This window comes from Embiotoca jacksoni, unplaced genomic scaffold (genome assembly GCF_022577435.1).
Source record: "Embiotoca jacksoni isolate LCO1_2020_lvr unplaced genomic scaffold, fEmbJac1.0.p SCAF_81, whole genome shotgun sequence".
Taxonomy (NCBI): Eukaryota; Metazoa; Chordata; class Actinopteri; family Embiotocidae; genus Embiotoca; species Embiotoca jacksoni.
Window position 1 is genome coordinate 1,113,724 of NW_027185438.1, and position 19,286 is coordinate 1,133,009.

The 19,286-nt window shown below is 44.6% G+C and overlaps 1 protein-coding gene across 4 annotated transcripts in view; it reads right to left on the bottom strand.

Annotated features, from left to right (window-relative positions):
- LOC138192119 (tight junction protein ZO-2-like) overlaps nucleotides 1–19,286 on the bottom strand; it is a 127,919-nt gene that overhangs the window by 106,732 nt on the left and 1,901 nt on the right. For 2 of the 4 annotated variants that reach the window (XM_069139336.1, XM_069139335.1), the window contains exon 1: nucleotides 145–439. The exons of 1 other annotated variant lie outside the window; for it this stretch is intronic. In XM_069139336.1, the coding sequence (XP_068995437.1) occupies nucleotides 145–204 (60 nt within the window). In that variant the 5' untranslated portion in view covers nucleotides 205–439. Of the gene's footprint in view, nucleotides 1–144; nucleotides 440–19,286 lie in introns of those variants that run through there. One more of the 4 variants, XM_069139338.1, reaches the window with a different exon arrangement.

The following is a 19,286-nucleotide window of genomic DNA, read 5'->3' on the forward strand; positions in this document are numbered from 1 at the left end:
CCGCCGAGAGTGGTTCCTCTGCGGCTCGAAAATGCCCACATTGACCCGGACTGAGCTCCGGCAGCCCGGCCACCAGAGCCCAGCTGTTCCCGCCACAGCCGAGTTTTAACACGTCAAACACGTCAGACAGACAGAGACACTCACTCCGACATGGTCGCTGCGGCTCGGGTACGAGGCCAGTCTCCCTCCGCCTCTCACCGGCATGCTGCCCTCGGCTCGGCGGAACAGGCGCTCTGTCGTCGCGGTGAAACGCTGAACCGTGTGGACGGAGGCGGCGGCGGCGGCGGTTACTCTCGGAGCCCGAACACATCTGCGTGATCAGCAGCCCGGCTCCGCCCTCGTCGCTGCCGGGGCTGAGTTCCTGCGGGCGGACAGCCCACCGGAGGGAGGTCCGTCCGAGCAGCTCAGCAACTGGCGGCCCGCTCCGCTGCGACGACAGCACGGCGGTCACGGAAACGAGCGCTTCCTGTTCCCTCCGCGGGAAACATTGTTGCTCAGCAGAGGTTCGTTCGAAAACGACACCGAAGCCGCCGGAGAGTCGCTGCGGCGGAGCGGCTCTGTGTGGCCGGGGCTGGGTCTCCTCCGGCGGCAGCAGCCGGTCCTGTTCCTCCCTGCTTTTATCACACTGCCTTATCTTTATAACTTTGTTTGATATTTCACTTCCATCCATTGCCAAAATAAATATGTATTATAATTGTTGGGCTGGAAGTCAGGAGCAGATTTGAATGGATGGTCAGTCTGCTCTGAGATAAATAAACCCAGCTCAACAGTACCATGCTGCCGATGCAACATTTAATCTGGTATGATATCACTCACAGTACTTTGAGTATTTAAAAAATATAAAGTAGCCTAAATTTGGCTGAAAGCATTTTTGTAGCTTCTTTTACTAAATTGTAAATGCAGGACTTTTAACACAAGGGACAAGGCTGGAAACCAATATTGGGTGGTGGTGATCTTCAGGCCCTCAGGCAGCACTGCATTTGGAGCAGCACGGTGGTGCAGTGGTTAGCATTGTCGCCTCACAGCAAAAAAGTTCCGGGTTCGAATCCGGTCCTGGGCCTTTCTGTGCGGAGTTTGCATGTTCTCCCTGTGCTTGCGTGGGTTCTCTCCGGGTTCTCCGGCTTCCTCCCATCACCCAAAAACATGCACCTCAGGTTAGTTGGCACCGCGGTCGTGGCAGCCTGTTGCAGCAGCTCCCCCTCGGGAGGCTGCTGTAGCGAAAGAATTTCCCCTCGGGGGTTAATAGAGTATAAAAAAATAAAAACACACTCTTCTGGAGTGGAAATCACTGCATGGGCTCAGGAATACTTGTCTGAGATTCTGTTTGGAAATCATGGACACTGCATCCTCCAGGTTAAAGAGGAGAGGGACCACAGCGCACAGTTGAAAAGGCAGCATCCATGATGGTGTGGGGGTGTGGGAGGCTCAGACGGTAGAGTGCGTTGAACACTAATCAGAAGGTTGGTGGTTCGATCCCCAGCTCCTCCTGTCCACATGCCTAAGTGTCCTTGAGCAAGACACTGAACCCTAAGTTGCTCCTGATGGTGAACCATCGGTGTGTGAATGTTCTCCTGATGGTGAACCATCGGTGTGTGAATGTTCTCCTGATGGTGTACCATCGGTGCGTGAATGTTCTCCTGATGGTGTACCATCGGTGTGTGAATGTTCTCCTGATGGCAGCACCTTGCATGGTGATCTGTCTCTTTAGTGTGTGAATGGAAAAACCATGTTAAAGAGCTTTGAGACCAAAAGGTGATAAAACTATACAAGTACAGAACATTTACGTGCACATGGTATGGGTAGCTTGTACATCTGGGAAGGAACCATTAATGCTGAATGAATGGGACCACATTTCACTTTCTAAACTCCAGAAACTGGTCTCCTCAGTTCCCAAAGGTTTCCAGAGTGTTGTTAAAAGAAGAGTTGATGCAGCTCAGTGGTGAACATCATCCTGGAACAACTTATAGAGACGTGTTGCTGCATCAGATTCAACATGAGAAGATATTTATCACAAAACAATAAAACTTCCAACTTTCAAAATTGAATCTCTTACTGCAGCACGTCATTCTGTTGAAAACAACTGAAGGACTTTTCTCAAACTAAGACCTGTTTTGATTAAATATAGACTAATTATTTCATATCGTTTTTCATTGACATGTTTCAGTGTATTCTTGTATTTTATTTTGATCATACTGCTGGAGATAAATGTGACGGTAACATCTCATCGACTTTTAGCTCACGTCATAGAAAATACTCAGACACATATTGTGTCACCATTCAACCTAAAAATACCAGATATGATTAGTTTAGTCCGTAACGCCGACACGTTGCCTTTCATGAATGATTGTGAAGACTTTGGTGCTCTCAGTGTTCAGACTCCCGTCGGCCTGCAGCATGCACTCTCTCAATAAACAACTAAAAAGGAAGAAATAAAGTGGAACCACGCTTCGTCCTCAGACACACATGCAGCTCGTGGTGTGTTCACTGTCTGCAGGTAAACTGAACTGTTCCGTCTGACACACATCAGAACAGCAGGATTATTAAAATGATGTAAATCAGAGTCCAGCAGCCTGAACGATGTCTGCGTCTGCGACAGCCGCAAAACACCGTGATGATTGGACAGCTGCTGCCGACTCCTGTCCAATCAGACTGCAGCATTGGGCAGCGGCTCAATCACATGTCAGGGACGGGAGCACAAGAGGTCGCTGGCCGGAACACCCGGGGCTTCTGGGAAAATAAGGATCATTAAATTAAGCTGATGTGGACGAGTGGATGAGAACATGACGTGTGTGAGATCTACGAGGAGGGAAGACAGATGGTCACGCTTGTTGTTTGTTTGTTTGTTTGTTTAGTTGTTTGTTTGTTTAGTTGAAACCCTGTCTCTGATTCCTGTCCACGTCCATCAGCTACAGACTGAGACAGAGTCTGTCTCTGTCTGCTGGACATCACACTGTCCTCGTGTTATTTAAGATGCTGAAGTTGGAATTAAAGTCAATATTATCTTCTGGACGATGTCATGTAGGAAAGTGTTGGACAGACAGACAGACAGGAGGACAGAGACAAAAAGAGACACAGAATGAGAAAACAACATCTCTGCCTCCTCAGACTAATATCATACAATATCATATATTATCATATAATATCATATAATGTCATATATTATCGTATATCATATAATATATATTATCATATAATATCATGTATTATCATGTATCATATAATATATATTATCATATAATATCATATATCACAATATCATATATTATCATGTAATATCATATATTATATAATATCATATATTATCATATAATATCATGTAATATCATATATAATATATTATCATATAATATCACATATTATCATATAATATATATTTTCATATAATATAAATAAATACCATATATTATCATATAATATATAATATCATATATTTTCATATGATATCAATAAATACCATATATTATCATATAATATCATATATTATCATATAATATCATATATTTTCATATAATATCAATAAATACCATATATTATCATATAATATCATATATTATCATATAATATCATATAATATCAATAAATACCATATAATATCATATATTATCATATATTTTCATATAATATCAATAAATACCATATATTATCATATAATATCATATAATATCATATATTTAAATATAATATCAATAAATACCATATATTATCATATAATATCATATATTATCATATAATATCATATATCATATGTTATCATATAATATCATATATCATATTTTATCATATAATATCATATATTATCATATAATATCATATATATGTTATCATATAATATCATATCTCATATTTTATCATATAATATCATATATTATCATATAATATCATATATCATATTTTATCATATAATATCATATATTATCATATAATATAATATCATATGTTATCATATAATATCATATATCATATTTTATCATATAATATCATAAATCATATAATATCATATATTATCATATGATATCATATATTATCCTATAATATCATATATCATATAATATCCTATAATATCCTATAATATCCTATATTATCATATACAGTGGTGTGAAAAAGTGTTTGCCTCCTTCCTGATTTCTTATTTTTTTGCATGTTTGTCACTTAAATGTTTCAGATCATCAAACAAATTTAAATATTAGTCAAAGATAACACAAGTAAACACAAAATGCAGTTTTTAAATGAAGGTTTTTATTATTAAGGGAGAAAAACAATCCAAACCCACATGGCCCTGTGTGAAAAAGTGTTTGCCTCCTCCTGTTAAAACATAACTTAACTGTAGTTTATCACACCTGAGTTCAACTTCTCGAGCCACACCCAGACCTGATTACTGACACACCTGTTCTCAATCAAGAAATCACTTCAATAGGACCTGCCTGACAAAGTGAAGTAGACCAGAAGATCCTCAGAAGATAGACATCATGCTGAGATCCAAAGAAATTCAGGAACAAATGACAAAGAAAGTAATTGAGATTTATCAGTCTGGAAAAGGTTCTAAAGCCATTTCTAAAGCTTTGGGACTCCAGAGAACCACAGTGAGAACCATTATCCACAAATGGAGAAAACATGGAACAGCGGTGAACCTTCCCAGGAGCGGCCGGCCGACCAAAATTACCCCGAGAGAGCAGAGACGACTCATCCGAGAGGTCACAAAAGACCCCACGACAACATCCAAAGAACTGCCGGCCTCACTTGCCTCAGTTAAGGTCAGTGTTCATGACTCCACCATAAGAAAGAGACTCGGCAGAAATGGCTGCATGGCAGAGTTCCAAGACCAAAACCACCGCTGAGCAAACACAACATTAAGGCTCGTCTCATTTTTACCAGAAAACATCTTGATGATCCCCGAGACTTTTGGGAAAATACTCTGTGGACTGACGAGACCAAAGTTGAACTTTTTGGAAGGTGTGTGTCCCGTTACATCTGGAGTAAAAGTAACACTGCATTTCAGAAGAAGAACCTCATACCAACAGTAAAATATGGTGGTGGTAGTGTGATGGTCTGGGGCTGTTTTACTGCTTCAGGACCTGGAAGACTTGCTGTGATAAATGGAACCATGAATTCTACCGTCTACCAAAACATCCTGAAGGAGAACGTCCGGCCGTCTGTTCGTGACCTCAAGCTGAAGCCAACTTGGGTTCTGCAGCAGGACGATGATCCAAAACACACCAGCAAGTCCACCTCTGAATGGATGAAGAAAAACAAAATGAAGACTTTGGAGTGACCTCGTCAAAGTCCTGACCTGAATCCTATTGAGATGCTGTGACATGACCTTAAAAAGGAGGTTGGTGCTGGAAAACCCTCCAATGTGTCTGAATTACAACAACTCTGTAAAGATGAGTGGGCCAACATTCATCCACAGCTGGAAAAGACTCATTGCAAGTTATCACAAACGCTTGATTGCAGTTGTTGCTGCTGAGGGTGGTCCAACCAGTTATTAGGTTTAGGAGGCAAACACTTTTTCACACAGGGCCATGTGGGTTTGGATTGTTTTTCTCCCTTAATAATAAAAACCTTCATTTAAAAACTGCATTTTGTGTTTACTTGTGTTATCTTTGACTAATATTGAAATTTGTTTGATGATCTGAAACATTTAAGTGACAAATATGCAAAAAAATAAGAAATCAGGAAGGAAACACTTTTTCACACCACTGTATGTGATAATATATGATATTATATAATATCAAATATCATATAATATCATATATTCTCATATATTCTCATATAATATCATCTTTCATATATTATAATATATTATCATATATTATCATATAATATCATATCATATATAATATAATATAATATAATATAATATAATATAATATAATATAATATAATATAATATAATATAATATAATATAATATAATATAATAGGTAGGTAGGTAGGTATATACTTTATTAATCCCTGAGGGGAATTTTTTTTTAAATTAATTAATAATATCATATATTATCATAAAATATCATATATCATATAATATCATATGTGATCATATAATATCATATATTATCATATAATATCATATATTATCATTTATTATAATAAAATATCATAATATCATATGTTATCATATAATATCATATATTTTCATATAATATCAATAAATACCATATATTATCATATAATATCATATATTATCACATCATATATTATCATATAATATGATATTAAACCAACTTGAGAACAAACATTTTTTAAAATAAAAAAACTACAAATCTGTCAATCTGTCAGATCATTTTCAAAAACTGTCTTCATATTTCTGGTATTAAATATTTTTAATGTTGTCTTCAGAGTTGGTTTGATGGACAAAAGACAGAGTTGGACAACAGACAAAGATGGACAACAGACAGAGATGGACTACAGACAGAGCTGGACAACATACAGAGATGGACAACAGACAAAGATGGACAACAGACAGAGACAGACAACAGACAAAGACAGACAACAGACAAAGATGGACAACAGACAGAGATGTACAACAGACAGAGTTGGACAACATACAGAGATGGACAACAGACAAAGATGGACAACAGACAGAGATGGACTACAGACAGAGCTGGACAACATACAGAGCTGGACAACATACAGAGATGGACAACAGACAAAGATGGACAACAGACAGAGATGGACAACAGACAGAGACAGACAACAGACAAAGATGGACAACAGACAGAGATGTACAACAGACAGAGTTGGACAACATACAGAGATGGACAACAGACAGAGATGGACAACAGAGAAAGATGGACTACAGACAGAGATGGACAACAGACAGAGATGGACAACAGACAAAGATGGATAACAGATAGAGAGATCGATGACTGTGTAGTTACTACTGAATGAATTCAGTGTGGAGTGATCCCTCTGTCTGCACATCCACTCTCTGCTCCTCCCTCATCAACTTTTCCCATGCGTGTGTGTGTGTGTGTGTGTGCGTGTGTGTGCGTGTGTGTGTGCGTGTGTGTGTGTGTGTGTGCGTGTGTGTGTGCGTGTGTGTGTGTGTGTGCGTGTGTGTGTGTGTGTGTGTGTGCGTGTGTGTGTGTGTGCGTGTGTGTGTGCGTGTGTGTGTGTGTGTGCGTGTGTGTGTGTGTGCGTGTGTGTGTGTGTGTGTGTGTGTCCTATCTGAGGGAGCCAACAGTCAGACTGCACGTCCCTGCAGCGACATCTAGAGGCCACTGTAGAAAATACACCCACTGACCAGGTCAGAGCAGAGGTGCTGTTCTCTCAGTTATTCTTCAGCTGTGTTGAGCATTTTTCTGAGATCCAAATCATTTTATTCTCATTGTGTTTCATTTATTTTTTACATTAAAAATAGATTTTTGATTGCAGGGAGAGAAAAACTGTATTAAAAGCATGAAAGGGACACAAAAAGCGAAAAAATGTCCCTTTGGGGATTAATAAAGTAACTACCTGACCTACCTAACCTAACCCAAAACTCCTCCATTGACTCAGAACCTGACTGATGATTCCAAGGTTGACAACGTGTGTTTCAAAAGTCACAACATCACTGATTTCTCATTTTCTAAATGTCAAGGTCCTTTCAGAAAAATGTTCTTTGATTCACTGGAACTGAAGGTAGAACATTATCGGATCAGGACTGAAGCAGGTTTCAATGAAAGGAACCAACACACTCAGAGACACACACTCAGAGACACACTCAGAGACACACACTCAGAGACACACTCAGAGACACACACTCAGAGACACACTCAGGGACACACTCAGAGACACACACTCAGAGACACACTCAGAGACACACACTCAGAGACACACTCAGGGACACACTCAGAGACACACACTCAGAGACACACTCAGGGACACACTCAGAGACACACACTCAGAGACACACTCAGGGACACACTCAGAGACACACACTCAGAGACACACTCAGGGACACACTCAGAGACACACTCAGGGACACACTCAGAGACACACACTCAGAGACACACTCAGGGACACACTCAGAGACACACACTCAGAGACACACTCAGGGACACACTCAGAGACACACACTCAGAGACACACTCAGGGACACACTCAGAGACACACTCAGGGACACACTCAGAGACACACACTCAGAGACACACTCAGGGACACACACTCAGAGACACACTCAGGGACACACTCAGAGACACACCCTCAGACACACACTCACACACACACCCTCAGACACACACTCCCTCAGACACACACACCCTCAGACACACACACCCTCAGACACACACACCCTCAGACACACACACCCTCAGACACACACACCCTCAGACACACACATCCTCAGACACACACTCCCTCAGACACACACACCCTCAGACACACACATCCTCAGACACACACTCCCTCAGACACACACACCCTCAGACACACACACCCTCAGACACACACACCCTCAGACACACACACCCTCAGACACACACATCCTCAGACACACACACCCTCAGACACACACATCCTCAGACACACACTCCCTCAGACACACACACCCTCAGACACACACATCCTCAGACACACACACCCTCAGACACACACACCCTCAGACACACACACCCTCAGACACACACACCCTCAGACACACACACCCTCAGACACACACTCCCTCAGACACACACTCCCTCAGACACACACACCCTCAGACACACACTCACACACACACCCTCAGACACACACTCCCTCAGACACACACTCACACACACTCCCTCAGACACACACACCCTCAGACACACACTCCCTCAGACACACACACCCTCAGACACACACTCACACACACACCCTCAGACACACACTCCCTCAGACACACACTCACACACACACCCTCAGACACACACTCCCTCAGACACACACTCACACACACACCCTCAGACACACACTCACACACACACCCTCAGACACACACTCCCTCAGACACACACTCACACACACTCCCTCAGACACACACACCCTCAGACACACACACCCTCAGACACACACACCCTCAGACACACACACCCTCAGACACACACTCACACACACACCCTCAGACACACACACCCTCAGACACACACTCACACACACACCCTCAGACACACACATCCTCAGACACACACACCCTCAGACACACACTCACACACACACCCTCAGACACACACACCCTCAGACACACACTCACACACACACCCTCAGACACACACTCCCTCAGACACACACACACCCTCAGACACACACACCCTCAGACACACACTCCCTCAGACACACACACCCTCAGACACACACACCCTCAGACACACACACACCCTCAGACACACACATCCTCAGACACACACACCCTCAGACACACACTCACACACACACCCTCAGACACACACTCCCTCAGACACACACACCCTCAGACACACACTCCCTCAGACACACACACCCTCAGACACACACACCCTCAGACACACACTCCCTCAGACACACACACCCTCAGACACACACACACCCTCAGACACACACATCCTCAGACACACACACCCTCAGACACACACACCCTCAGACACACACTCCCTCAGACACACACACCCTCAGACACACACTCCCTCAGACACACACACCCTCAGACACACACTCACACACACACCCTCAGACACACACTCCCTCAGACACACACTCACACACACACCCTCAGACACACACTCCCTCAGACACACACACCCTCAGACACACACACCCTCAGACACACACTCCCTCAGACACACACACCCTCAGACACACACTCCCTCAGACACACACACCCTCAGACACACACACCCTCAGACACACACATCCTCAGACACACACACCCTCAGACACACACACCCTCAGACACACACACCTTCAGACACACACATCCTCAGACACACACACCCTCAGACACACACACCCTCAGACACACACACCCTCAGACACACACACCCTCAGACACACACACCCTCAGACACACACATCCTCAGACACACACACCCTCAGACACACACACCCTCAGACACACACTCCCTCAGACACACACTCCCTCAGACACACACACCCTCAGACACACACACATCCTCAGACACACACATCCTCAGACACACACATCCTCAGACACACACACCCTCAGACACACACACCCTCAGACACACACATCCTCAGACACACACACCCTCAGACACACACACCCTCAGACACACACACCCTCAGACACACACTCCCTCAGACACACACACCCTCAGACACACACACCCTCAGACACACACACCCTCAGACACACACATCCTCAGACACACACATCCTCAGACACACACTCCCTCAGACACACACACCCTCAGACACACACACCCTCAGTGTCTCCAGTCACAGGACTCAGAGATGATTATGTTTTTCCTCAGTCCGGTCCAGGAGTTCGGTTCCCGCTTCGTGAAACGGGGTCGTGCCACTGACAGAAGTGTGCGACGGCAGTTTCTGTTCTTTCCCACTGAGGCAGTCAAACTATAAGTTTGCATCTTTCCTTTCTGACATGTCAATCCACAAAATCCCATCGAAGAGCTCTGAGCTGCTCCCACTGACACGGACAGAAATAAAGGACGCGAAGTGCCACTCATTTCCTCTGCTGAACCATACGGAGTCAAACCTGGCTGGCTGTTCTGGTACCAGAGGAGCAGAATGAAAAGCATGTTGCACCCAGTCTCAGTTTTTCAGGGATCTTCTAAGTGTTGCAACTCTTGAAAAATCATCTAGAAACAACAGAAATCATTCTTTGGTTTTAAACTACAGGTTGTGTTATTCAAACTGAAATCAAAAATAGCAGTGAAATACATAATGAGATGAATGAGTGGATATATATTTTGAAATATTCTGACGGTCTGTGAATGCCATCGTTACAGATACCTTGACTTTGATTCCAGTTCCTGAACGATACTGTTATTGAAACCAATTTTATAAAATCCAATAAAAAATATGAATATAATGACATAAAAGAACAAATCTTTAGCTTTCATGCCTTTTAGAGGGGGGAGAGTGTAACATGTTGTTTTCTGGAGCTCTAATCAAGAGTTATCCCCTGAATGTCTCACTAGGAAGCTGTTGTTAGATGCTCCAATTTCCAACTATTTCCTAAACGTCTCACACGTCATCAGCTTGCTGCTCAGAGAGAAAAACCTCCTGTTACTGCAGGTACAGATATTTTTAAAGAGGTTTTAAAAGGGAGGTTGCAGTTGGGTCAAAGAAACACAGTCTTTACTTTTGTGACTGTTTCAGCATCACTCAGGTAAAAACATGACGTCACTGTACGTCAGAAATCTTGCAATTGCAATAATTAATGCAAAATTAGTCAATCTCCATAATACATGCAGCAGCTTACAGCTTTCCCACAATTTCTCCACAACAAAGGTCCTCTGTAGCTCTGCTGAAAGTGTTACAGCATAACCCTCGTGTTGTCCTTGGGTCAAAATGCAGCTGTGTTCAACCAAGTTCTATTTTATTTCTATATTTTTATATTTTTTGGGATAATTGGTCATCATTCTTTAAATAAACCCTCACAGCCTCCTTGTCACCAATGATCCCCAAAAAATATGAAAATAAAAAAGAACTTGGTTGAACACAGCTGCGGGTCATTTTGACCCGAGGATAACACGAGGGATAAACCAAGTCTTTCCAAAATAAACTCACTTCAGCAACATAAACAACACTTCAATCTTCAACTTCTCCTTTCATCATCAAAACTAACTGCTGGCGGACAACAAACAAACCTGCAAACCAGAAATGATGGGGTTTACGGGAAATGTGGGTTCATGTTGAGTAATCATCGGTCTGATCATACAGTGTGAGTTGCATTACAGGAGTTCATACAGCATTGTGAGTAATTACACTTTTGTTTTTGTGCTAAACATTGTTGGATCAGTATTAATTCAAAACTGAATTTCACAGAAGGTTTATTCACCGACTGTTTCTTTAAACAGCTTTAAACTGTTTCTACAAACTTTTTGTTGTAGCTTTGAGCCCCATGCTTAGTTATGTTCAGGAAATAACAACTAAAATATCACCAGCTACATTTTGTGATGTGTAATATTGTCATATAAAAGGTGACTACGTGTAACTTTTCTATATTAGATTGTACATTTTTCACAAAATAATTTTTTTTCCTTGATCGTTCCTCATTTTAAGGCAGGAAGTCGGTTCAATTGTCGCGTCGGCACCATTCGGCCTATAAAACTGTTGTAAAATGTCTTCAGGTCATTTAACATCAGAAAAAAAAAAGTCCTCTCTCGGACTGAACTTCTTGCATCTCACTTTTAATATGGTGATTGATAAAACTTAAAAAAAAATAAAAATAACTATCAGTACACCCCACTTTAAAAAAGTGAAAAATATGAAGTCTGTAATTTGGGTAAAATGAGTCTTAAAGTAAAAACATGTTGAAAACCAAATCAGGTAAAAATGGCATGAAGATGAAAAGAAAGTTATAGATAATGTTGGAGTGATTGTGGGAGTCAGACTGTAGTGTACAGGTGCGTGTGCACAAGTGAGTGTGTACAGGTGGGTGTATACAGGTGAATGTGTGCAGTTGAGTGTCTACGGGTAAGTGTCTACGGGTGAGTGTGTACAGGTGAGTGTGTACAGGTGAGTGTCTACGGGTAAGTGTGTACGAGTGAGTGTGTACAGGTGAGTGAATACAGGTGTGTGTCGACAGGTGAGTGTGTACAGATGAGTGTCGAAAAGTGAGTGTGTGGACAGTTGAGTGTGTACAGGTGAATGTCTACAGGTGAGTGTGCACAAGTGAGTGTGAACAGGTGAGTGTGCAAAGGTGAGTGTCGACAGGTGAGTGTGTATGGGTGAGTGTGTACAGGTGAGTGTGTACAGGTGTGTGTACAGGTGAATGTCTACAGGTGAGTGTGCACAAGTGAGTGTGAACAGGTGAGTGTGCAAAGGTGAGTGTGTACGGGTGAGAGTGTACAGTTGAGTGTATACAGGTGAGTGTCTTATTGTAAGTCGCTTTGTATAAAAGCGTCAGCTAAATGAAATGGAATGGAATGGAATGTGTACAGGTGGGTGTATACAGGTGAGTGTGTACAGTTGAGTGTCTACGGGTAAGTGTCTACGGGTGAGTGTGTACAGGTGAGGGTCGAAAAGTGAGTGTGTGGACAGTTGAGTGTGTACAGGTGAATGTCGACAGGTGAGTGTGTACAGGTGAGACTGTACAGGTGAGTGTGTACAGGTGAGTGTGTACAGGTGAGTGTGTTCAGGTGAGTGTGTACGGGTGAGTGTGTACGGGTGAGTGTGTATAGGTGAGTGTGTACAGGTGAGTGTGTACAGTGTAGTGTGTACAGGTGAGTGTGTACGTGTACAGCTGATCGTGTACAGGCGAGTGTGTACAGGTGAGTGTGTAAAGGTGAGTGTCTACAGTTGAGTGTGTATGGGTGAGTGTGTACAGGTGAGTGTGTACAGGTGAGTGTGTACAGGTGTGTGTACAGGTGTGTGTACAGGTGACTGTACAGGTGAGTGTGTACGGGTGAGAGTGTACAGGTGAGAGTGTATGGGTGAGTGTGTACGGGTGAGTGTGTATAGGTGAGTATGTACAGGTGAGTGTATACAAGTGAGTGTGTACGGGTGAGTGTGTACAGTGTAGTGTGTACAGGTGAGTGTGTACAGGTACAGCTGATCATGTACAGGTGAGTGTGTACAGGTGAGTGTGTAAAGGTGAGTGTCGACAGGTGAGTGTGTACGGGTGAGTGTGTACAGGTGAGTTTGTACAGGTGTGTGTACAGGTGTGTGTACAGGTGTGTGTACAGGTGTTTGTACAGGTGAGTGTGTACGGGTGAGAGTACAGTTGAGTGTATACAGGTGAGTGTCTTATTGTAAGTCGCTTTGCATAAAACCGTCAGCTAAATGAAATGGAATGTGTATGGGTGGGTGTATACAGGTGAGTGTACAGTTGAGTGTCTACGGGTAAGTGTGTATAGGTGGGTGTGTATAGTTGAGTGCACAGGTGAGTGTCTACAGGTGATTGTGTACAGGTGAGTGTGTACAGGTGAAAGTGTACAAGTGAGTGTGTACAGGTGAGTGTGTACAGGTGAGTGTGTACGGGTGAGTGTGTACGGGTGAGTGTGTATAGGTGAGTGTGTACAGGTGAGACTGTACAGGTCAGTGTGTACAAGTGAGTGTGTACGGGTGAGTGTGTACAGGTGAGTGCGTAAGGGTGTGTGTCTACGGTTGAGTGTGTACAGGTGAGACTGTACAGGTGAGTGTGTACAGGTGAGTGTGTACAGGTGAGTGTGTACGGGTGAGTGTGTACGGGTGAGTGTGTATAGGTGAGTGTGTACAGGTGAGACTGTACAGGTGAGTGTGTACAAGTGAGTGTGTACGGGTGAGTGTGTACAGTGTAGTGTGTACAGGTGAGTGTGTACGCGTACAGCTGATCGTGTACAGGTGAGTGTGTACAGGTGAAAGTGTACAAGTGAGTCTGTGCGGGTGAGTGTGTACGGGTGAGTGCGTAAGGGTGTGTGTCTACAGTTGAGTGTGTACAGGTGAGACTGTACAGGTGAGTGTGTACAGGTGAGTGTGTACGGGTGAGTGTGTACGGGTGAGTGTGTACGGGTGAGTGTGTACAGGTGAGTGTGTACAGTGTAGTGTGTACAGGTGAGTGTGTACGCGTACAGCTGATCGTGTACAGGTGAGTGTGTACAGGTGAGTGTGTACGGGTGAATGTGTACGGGTGAGTGTTTACAGGTGACTGTCTACAGGTGAGTGTCTACAGGTGAATGTGTACAGTTGAGTGTGCACAGGTCAGTGTCTACGGGTGAGTATGTACGGGTGAGTGTGTACAAGTGAGTGTGTACAGGTGAGTATGTATGGGTGAGTGTGTACAGGTGAGTGTGTACGGGTGAGTGTGTACGGGTGAGTGTGTACAGGTGAGTGTGTACGGGTGAGTGTGTACAGGTGAGTGTGTACAGGTGAGACTGTACAGGTGAGTGTGTACAAGTGAGTGTGTACGGGTGAGTGTGTACAGTGTAGTGTGTACAGGTGAGTGTGTACGGGTGAGTGTGTACGGGTGAGTGTGTACAGGTGAGACTGTACAGGTGAGTGTGTACAGGTGAGTGTGTACAGGTGAGTGTGTACGGGTGAGTGTGTACAGGTGAGTGTGTACGGGTGAGTGTGTACGGGTGAGTGTGTACAGGTGAGTGTGTACAGGTGAGACTGTACAGGTGAGTGTGTACAAGTGAGTGTGTACGGGTGAGTGTGTACAGTGTAGTGTGTACAGGTGAGTGTGTACGCGTACAGCTGATCGTGTACAGGTGAGTGTGTACAGGTGAGTGTGTACGGGTGAATGTGTACGGGTGAGTGTTTACAGGTGACTGTCTACAGGTGAGTGTCTACAGGTGAATGTGTACAGTTGAGTGTGCACAGGTCAGTGTCTACGGGTGAGTATGTACGGGTGAGTGTGTACAAGTGAGTGTGTACAGGTGAGTATGTATGGGTGAGTGTGTACGGGTGAGTGTGTGCAGGTGAGTGTGTACAGTTGAGTGTGTACAGGTGAGTGTGTACGTGTACAGCTAATTGTGTACAGATGAGTGTGTACAGGTGAGTGTGTAAAGTTGAGCTTGTCCAGGTGAGTGTGTGCGTGTACGGCATAGTGTGTACAGTTGAGTGTGTATAGGTGAGTGTCTACAGGTGAGAGTACATGTATGGGTGATTGTGTACAGGTCAGTGTGTGCAGGTGAGTGTGTACGGCTCAATGTGTACAGGTCAGTGTGTACAGGTGAGTTTGTACAGGTGAGTGTGTACAGGTGAGTATGTACGGGTAAGCGTGTACAGGTGAGTGTGTACAGGTGAGTATGCATGGGTGAGTGTGTACAGGTGAGTGTGTAAAGGTGAGTGTCTACAGGTGAGTGTGTACGGGTGAGTGTGTACAGGTGAGTTTGTACAGGTGTGTGTACAGGTGTGTGTACAGGTGTTTGTACAGGTGAGTGTGTACGGGTGAGAGTACAGTTGAGTGTATACAGGTGAGTGTCTTATTGTAAGTCGCTTTGTATAAAAGCGTCAGCTAAATGAAATGGAATGTGTACAGGTGGGTGTATACAGGTGAGTGTGTACAGTTGAGTGTCTACGGGTAAGTGTCTACGGGTGAGTGTGTACAGGTGAGGTTCGAAAAGTGAGTGTGTGGACAGTTGAGTGTGTACAGGTGAATGTCGACAGGTGAGTGTGCACAAGTGAGTGTGAACAGGTGAGTGTGCAAAGGTGAGTGTCTACAGGTTAGTGTGTATAGGTGGGTGTGTATAGTTGAGTGCACAGGTGAGTGTCTACAGGTGATTGTGTACAGGTGAGTGTGTACAGGTGAAAGTGTACAAGTGAGTCTGTGCGGGTGAGTGTGTATAGGTGAGTGTGTACGGGTGAGTGTGTACGGGTGAGTGTGTATAGGTGAGTGTGTACAGGTGAGACTGTACAGGTGAGTGTGTACAGGTGAGTGTGTACAGGTGAGTGTGTACGGGTGAGTGTGTACGGGTGAGTGTGTATAGGTGAGTGTGTACGGGTGAGTGTGTGCAGGTGAGTGTGTACAGTTGAGTGTGTACAGGTGAGTGTGTACGTGTACAGCTAATTGTGTACAGATGAGTGTGTACAGGTGAGTGTGTACGGGTGTGGGTCTACAGTTGAGTGTGTACAGGTGAGACTGTACAGGTGAGTGTGTACAGGTGAGTGTGTACAGGTGAGTGTGTGCGGGTGAGTGTGTACGGGTGAGTGTGTATAGGTGAGTGTGTACAGGTGAGACTGTACAGGTGAGTGTGTACAAGTGAGTGTGTACGGGTGAGTGTGTACAGTGTAGTGTGTACAGGTGAGTGTGTACGCGTACAGCTGATCGTGTACAGGTGAATGTGTACGGGTGAGTGTGTACGGGTGAGTGTGTACGGGTGAGTGTGTACAGGTGAGACTGTACAGGTGAGTGTGTACAGGTGAGTGTGTACAGGTGAGTGTGTACGGGTGAGTGTGTACAGGTGAGTGTGTACGGGTGAGTGTGTACAGGTGAGTGTGTACAGGTGAGACTGTACAGGTGAGTGTGTACAAGTGAGTGTGTACGGGTGAGTGTGTACAGTGTAGTGTGTACAGGTGAGTGTGTACGCGTACAGCTGATCGTGTACAGGTGAGTGTGTACAGGTGAGTGTGTACGGGTGAATGTGTACGGGTGAGTGTTTACAGGTGACTGTCTACAGGTGAGTGTCTACAGGTGAATGTGTACAGTTGAGTGTGCACAGGTCAGTGTCTACGGGTGAGTATGTACGGGTGAGTGTGTACAAGTGAGTGTGTACAGGTGAGTATGTATGGGTGAGTGTGTACGGGTGAGTGTGTGCAGGTGAGTGTGTACGGGTGAGTGTGTATAGGTGAGTGTGTACAGATGAGACTGTACAGGTGAGTGTGTACAGGTGAGTGTGTACAGGTGAGTGTGTACGGGTGAGTGTGTACGGGTGAGTGTGTATAGGTGAGTGTGTACGGGTGAGTGTGTGCAGGGGAGTGTGTACAGTTGAGTGTGTACAGGTGAGTGTGTACGTGTACAGCTAATTGTGTACAGATGAGTGTGTACAGGTGAGTGTGTACGGGTGTGGGTCTACAGTTGAGTGTGTACAGGTGAGACTGTACAGGTGAGTGTGTACAGGTGAGTGTGTACAGGTGAGTGTGTACGGGTGAGTGTGTACGGGTGAGTGTGTATAGGTGAGTGTGTACAGGTGAGACTGTACAGGTGAGTGTGTACAAGTGAGTGTGTACGGGTGAGTGTGTACAGTGTAGTGTGTACAGGTGAGTGTGTACGCGTACAGCTGATCGTGTACAGGTGAGTGTGTACGGGTGAGTGTGTACGGGTGAGTGTGTACGGGTGAGTGTGTACAGGTGAGACTGTACAGGTGAGTGTGTACAGGTGAGTGTGTACAGGTGAGTGTGTACGGGTGAGTGTGTACAGGTGAGTGTGTACAGGTGAAAGTGTACAAGTGAGTGTGTACAGGTGAGTGTGTACAGGTGAGTGTTTACGGGTGAGTGTGTACGGGTGAGTGTGTATAGGTGAGTGTGTACAGGTGAGACTGTACAGGTGAGTGTGTACAAGTGAGTGTGTACGGGTGAGTGTGTACGGGTGAGTGCGTAAGGGTGTGTGTCTACAGTTGAGACTGTACAGGTGAGTGTGTACAAGGGAGTGTGTACGGGTGAGTGTGTACAGTGTAGTGTGTACAGGTGAGTGTGTACGCGTACAGCTGATCGTGTACAGGTGAGTGTGTACAGGTGAGTGTGTACGGGTGAATGTGTACGGGTGAGTGTTTACAGGTGACTGTCTACAGGTGAGTGTCTACAGGTGAATGTGTACAGTTGAGTGTGCACAGGTCAGTGTCTACGGGTGAGTATGTACGGGTGAGTGTGTACAAGTGAGTGTGTACAGGTGAGTATGTATGGGTGAGTGTGTACGGGTGAGTGTGTGCAGGTGAGTGTGTACAGTTGAGTGTGTACAGGTGAGTGTGTACGTGTACAGCTAATTGTGTACAGATGAGTGTGTACAGGTGAGTGTGTACGGGTGAGTGTGTACAGGTGAGTGTGTACAGGTGAAAGTGTACAAGTGAGTGTGTACAGGTGAGTGTGTACAGGTGAGTGTTTACGGGTGAGTGTGTACGGGTGAGTGTGTATAGGTGAGTGTGTACAGGTGAGACTGTACAGGTGAGTGTGTACAAGTGAGTGTGTACGGGTGAGTGTGTACGGGTGAGTGCGTAAGGGTGTGTGTCTACAGTTGAGACTGTACAGGTGAGTGTGTACAAGGGAGTGTGTACGGGTGAGTGTGTACAGTGTAGTGTGTACAGGTGAGTGTGTACAGGTGAAAGTGTACAAGTGAGTGTGTACAGGTGAGTGTGTACAGGTGACTGTCTACAGGTGAGTGTCTACAGGTGAATGTGTACAGTTTAGTGTGCACAGGTCAGTGTCTACGGGTGAGTATGTACGGGTGAGTGTGTACAAGTGAGTGTGTACAGGTGAGTATGTATGGGTGAGTGTGTACGGGTGAGTGTGTGCAGGTGAGTGTGTACAGTTGAGTGTGTACAGGTGAGTGTGTACGTGTACAGCTAATTGTGTACAGATGAGTGTGTACAGGTGAGTGTGTACGGGTGAGTGTGTACAGGTGAGTGTGTACAGGTGAAAGTGTACAAGTGAATGTGTACAGGTGAGTGTGTACAGGTGAGTGTGTACGGGTGAGTGTGTACGGGTGAGTGTGTATAGGTGAGTGTGTACAGGTGAGACTGTACAGGTGAGTGT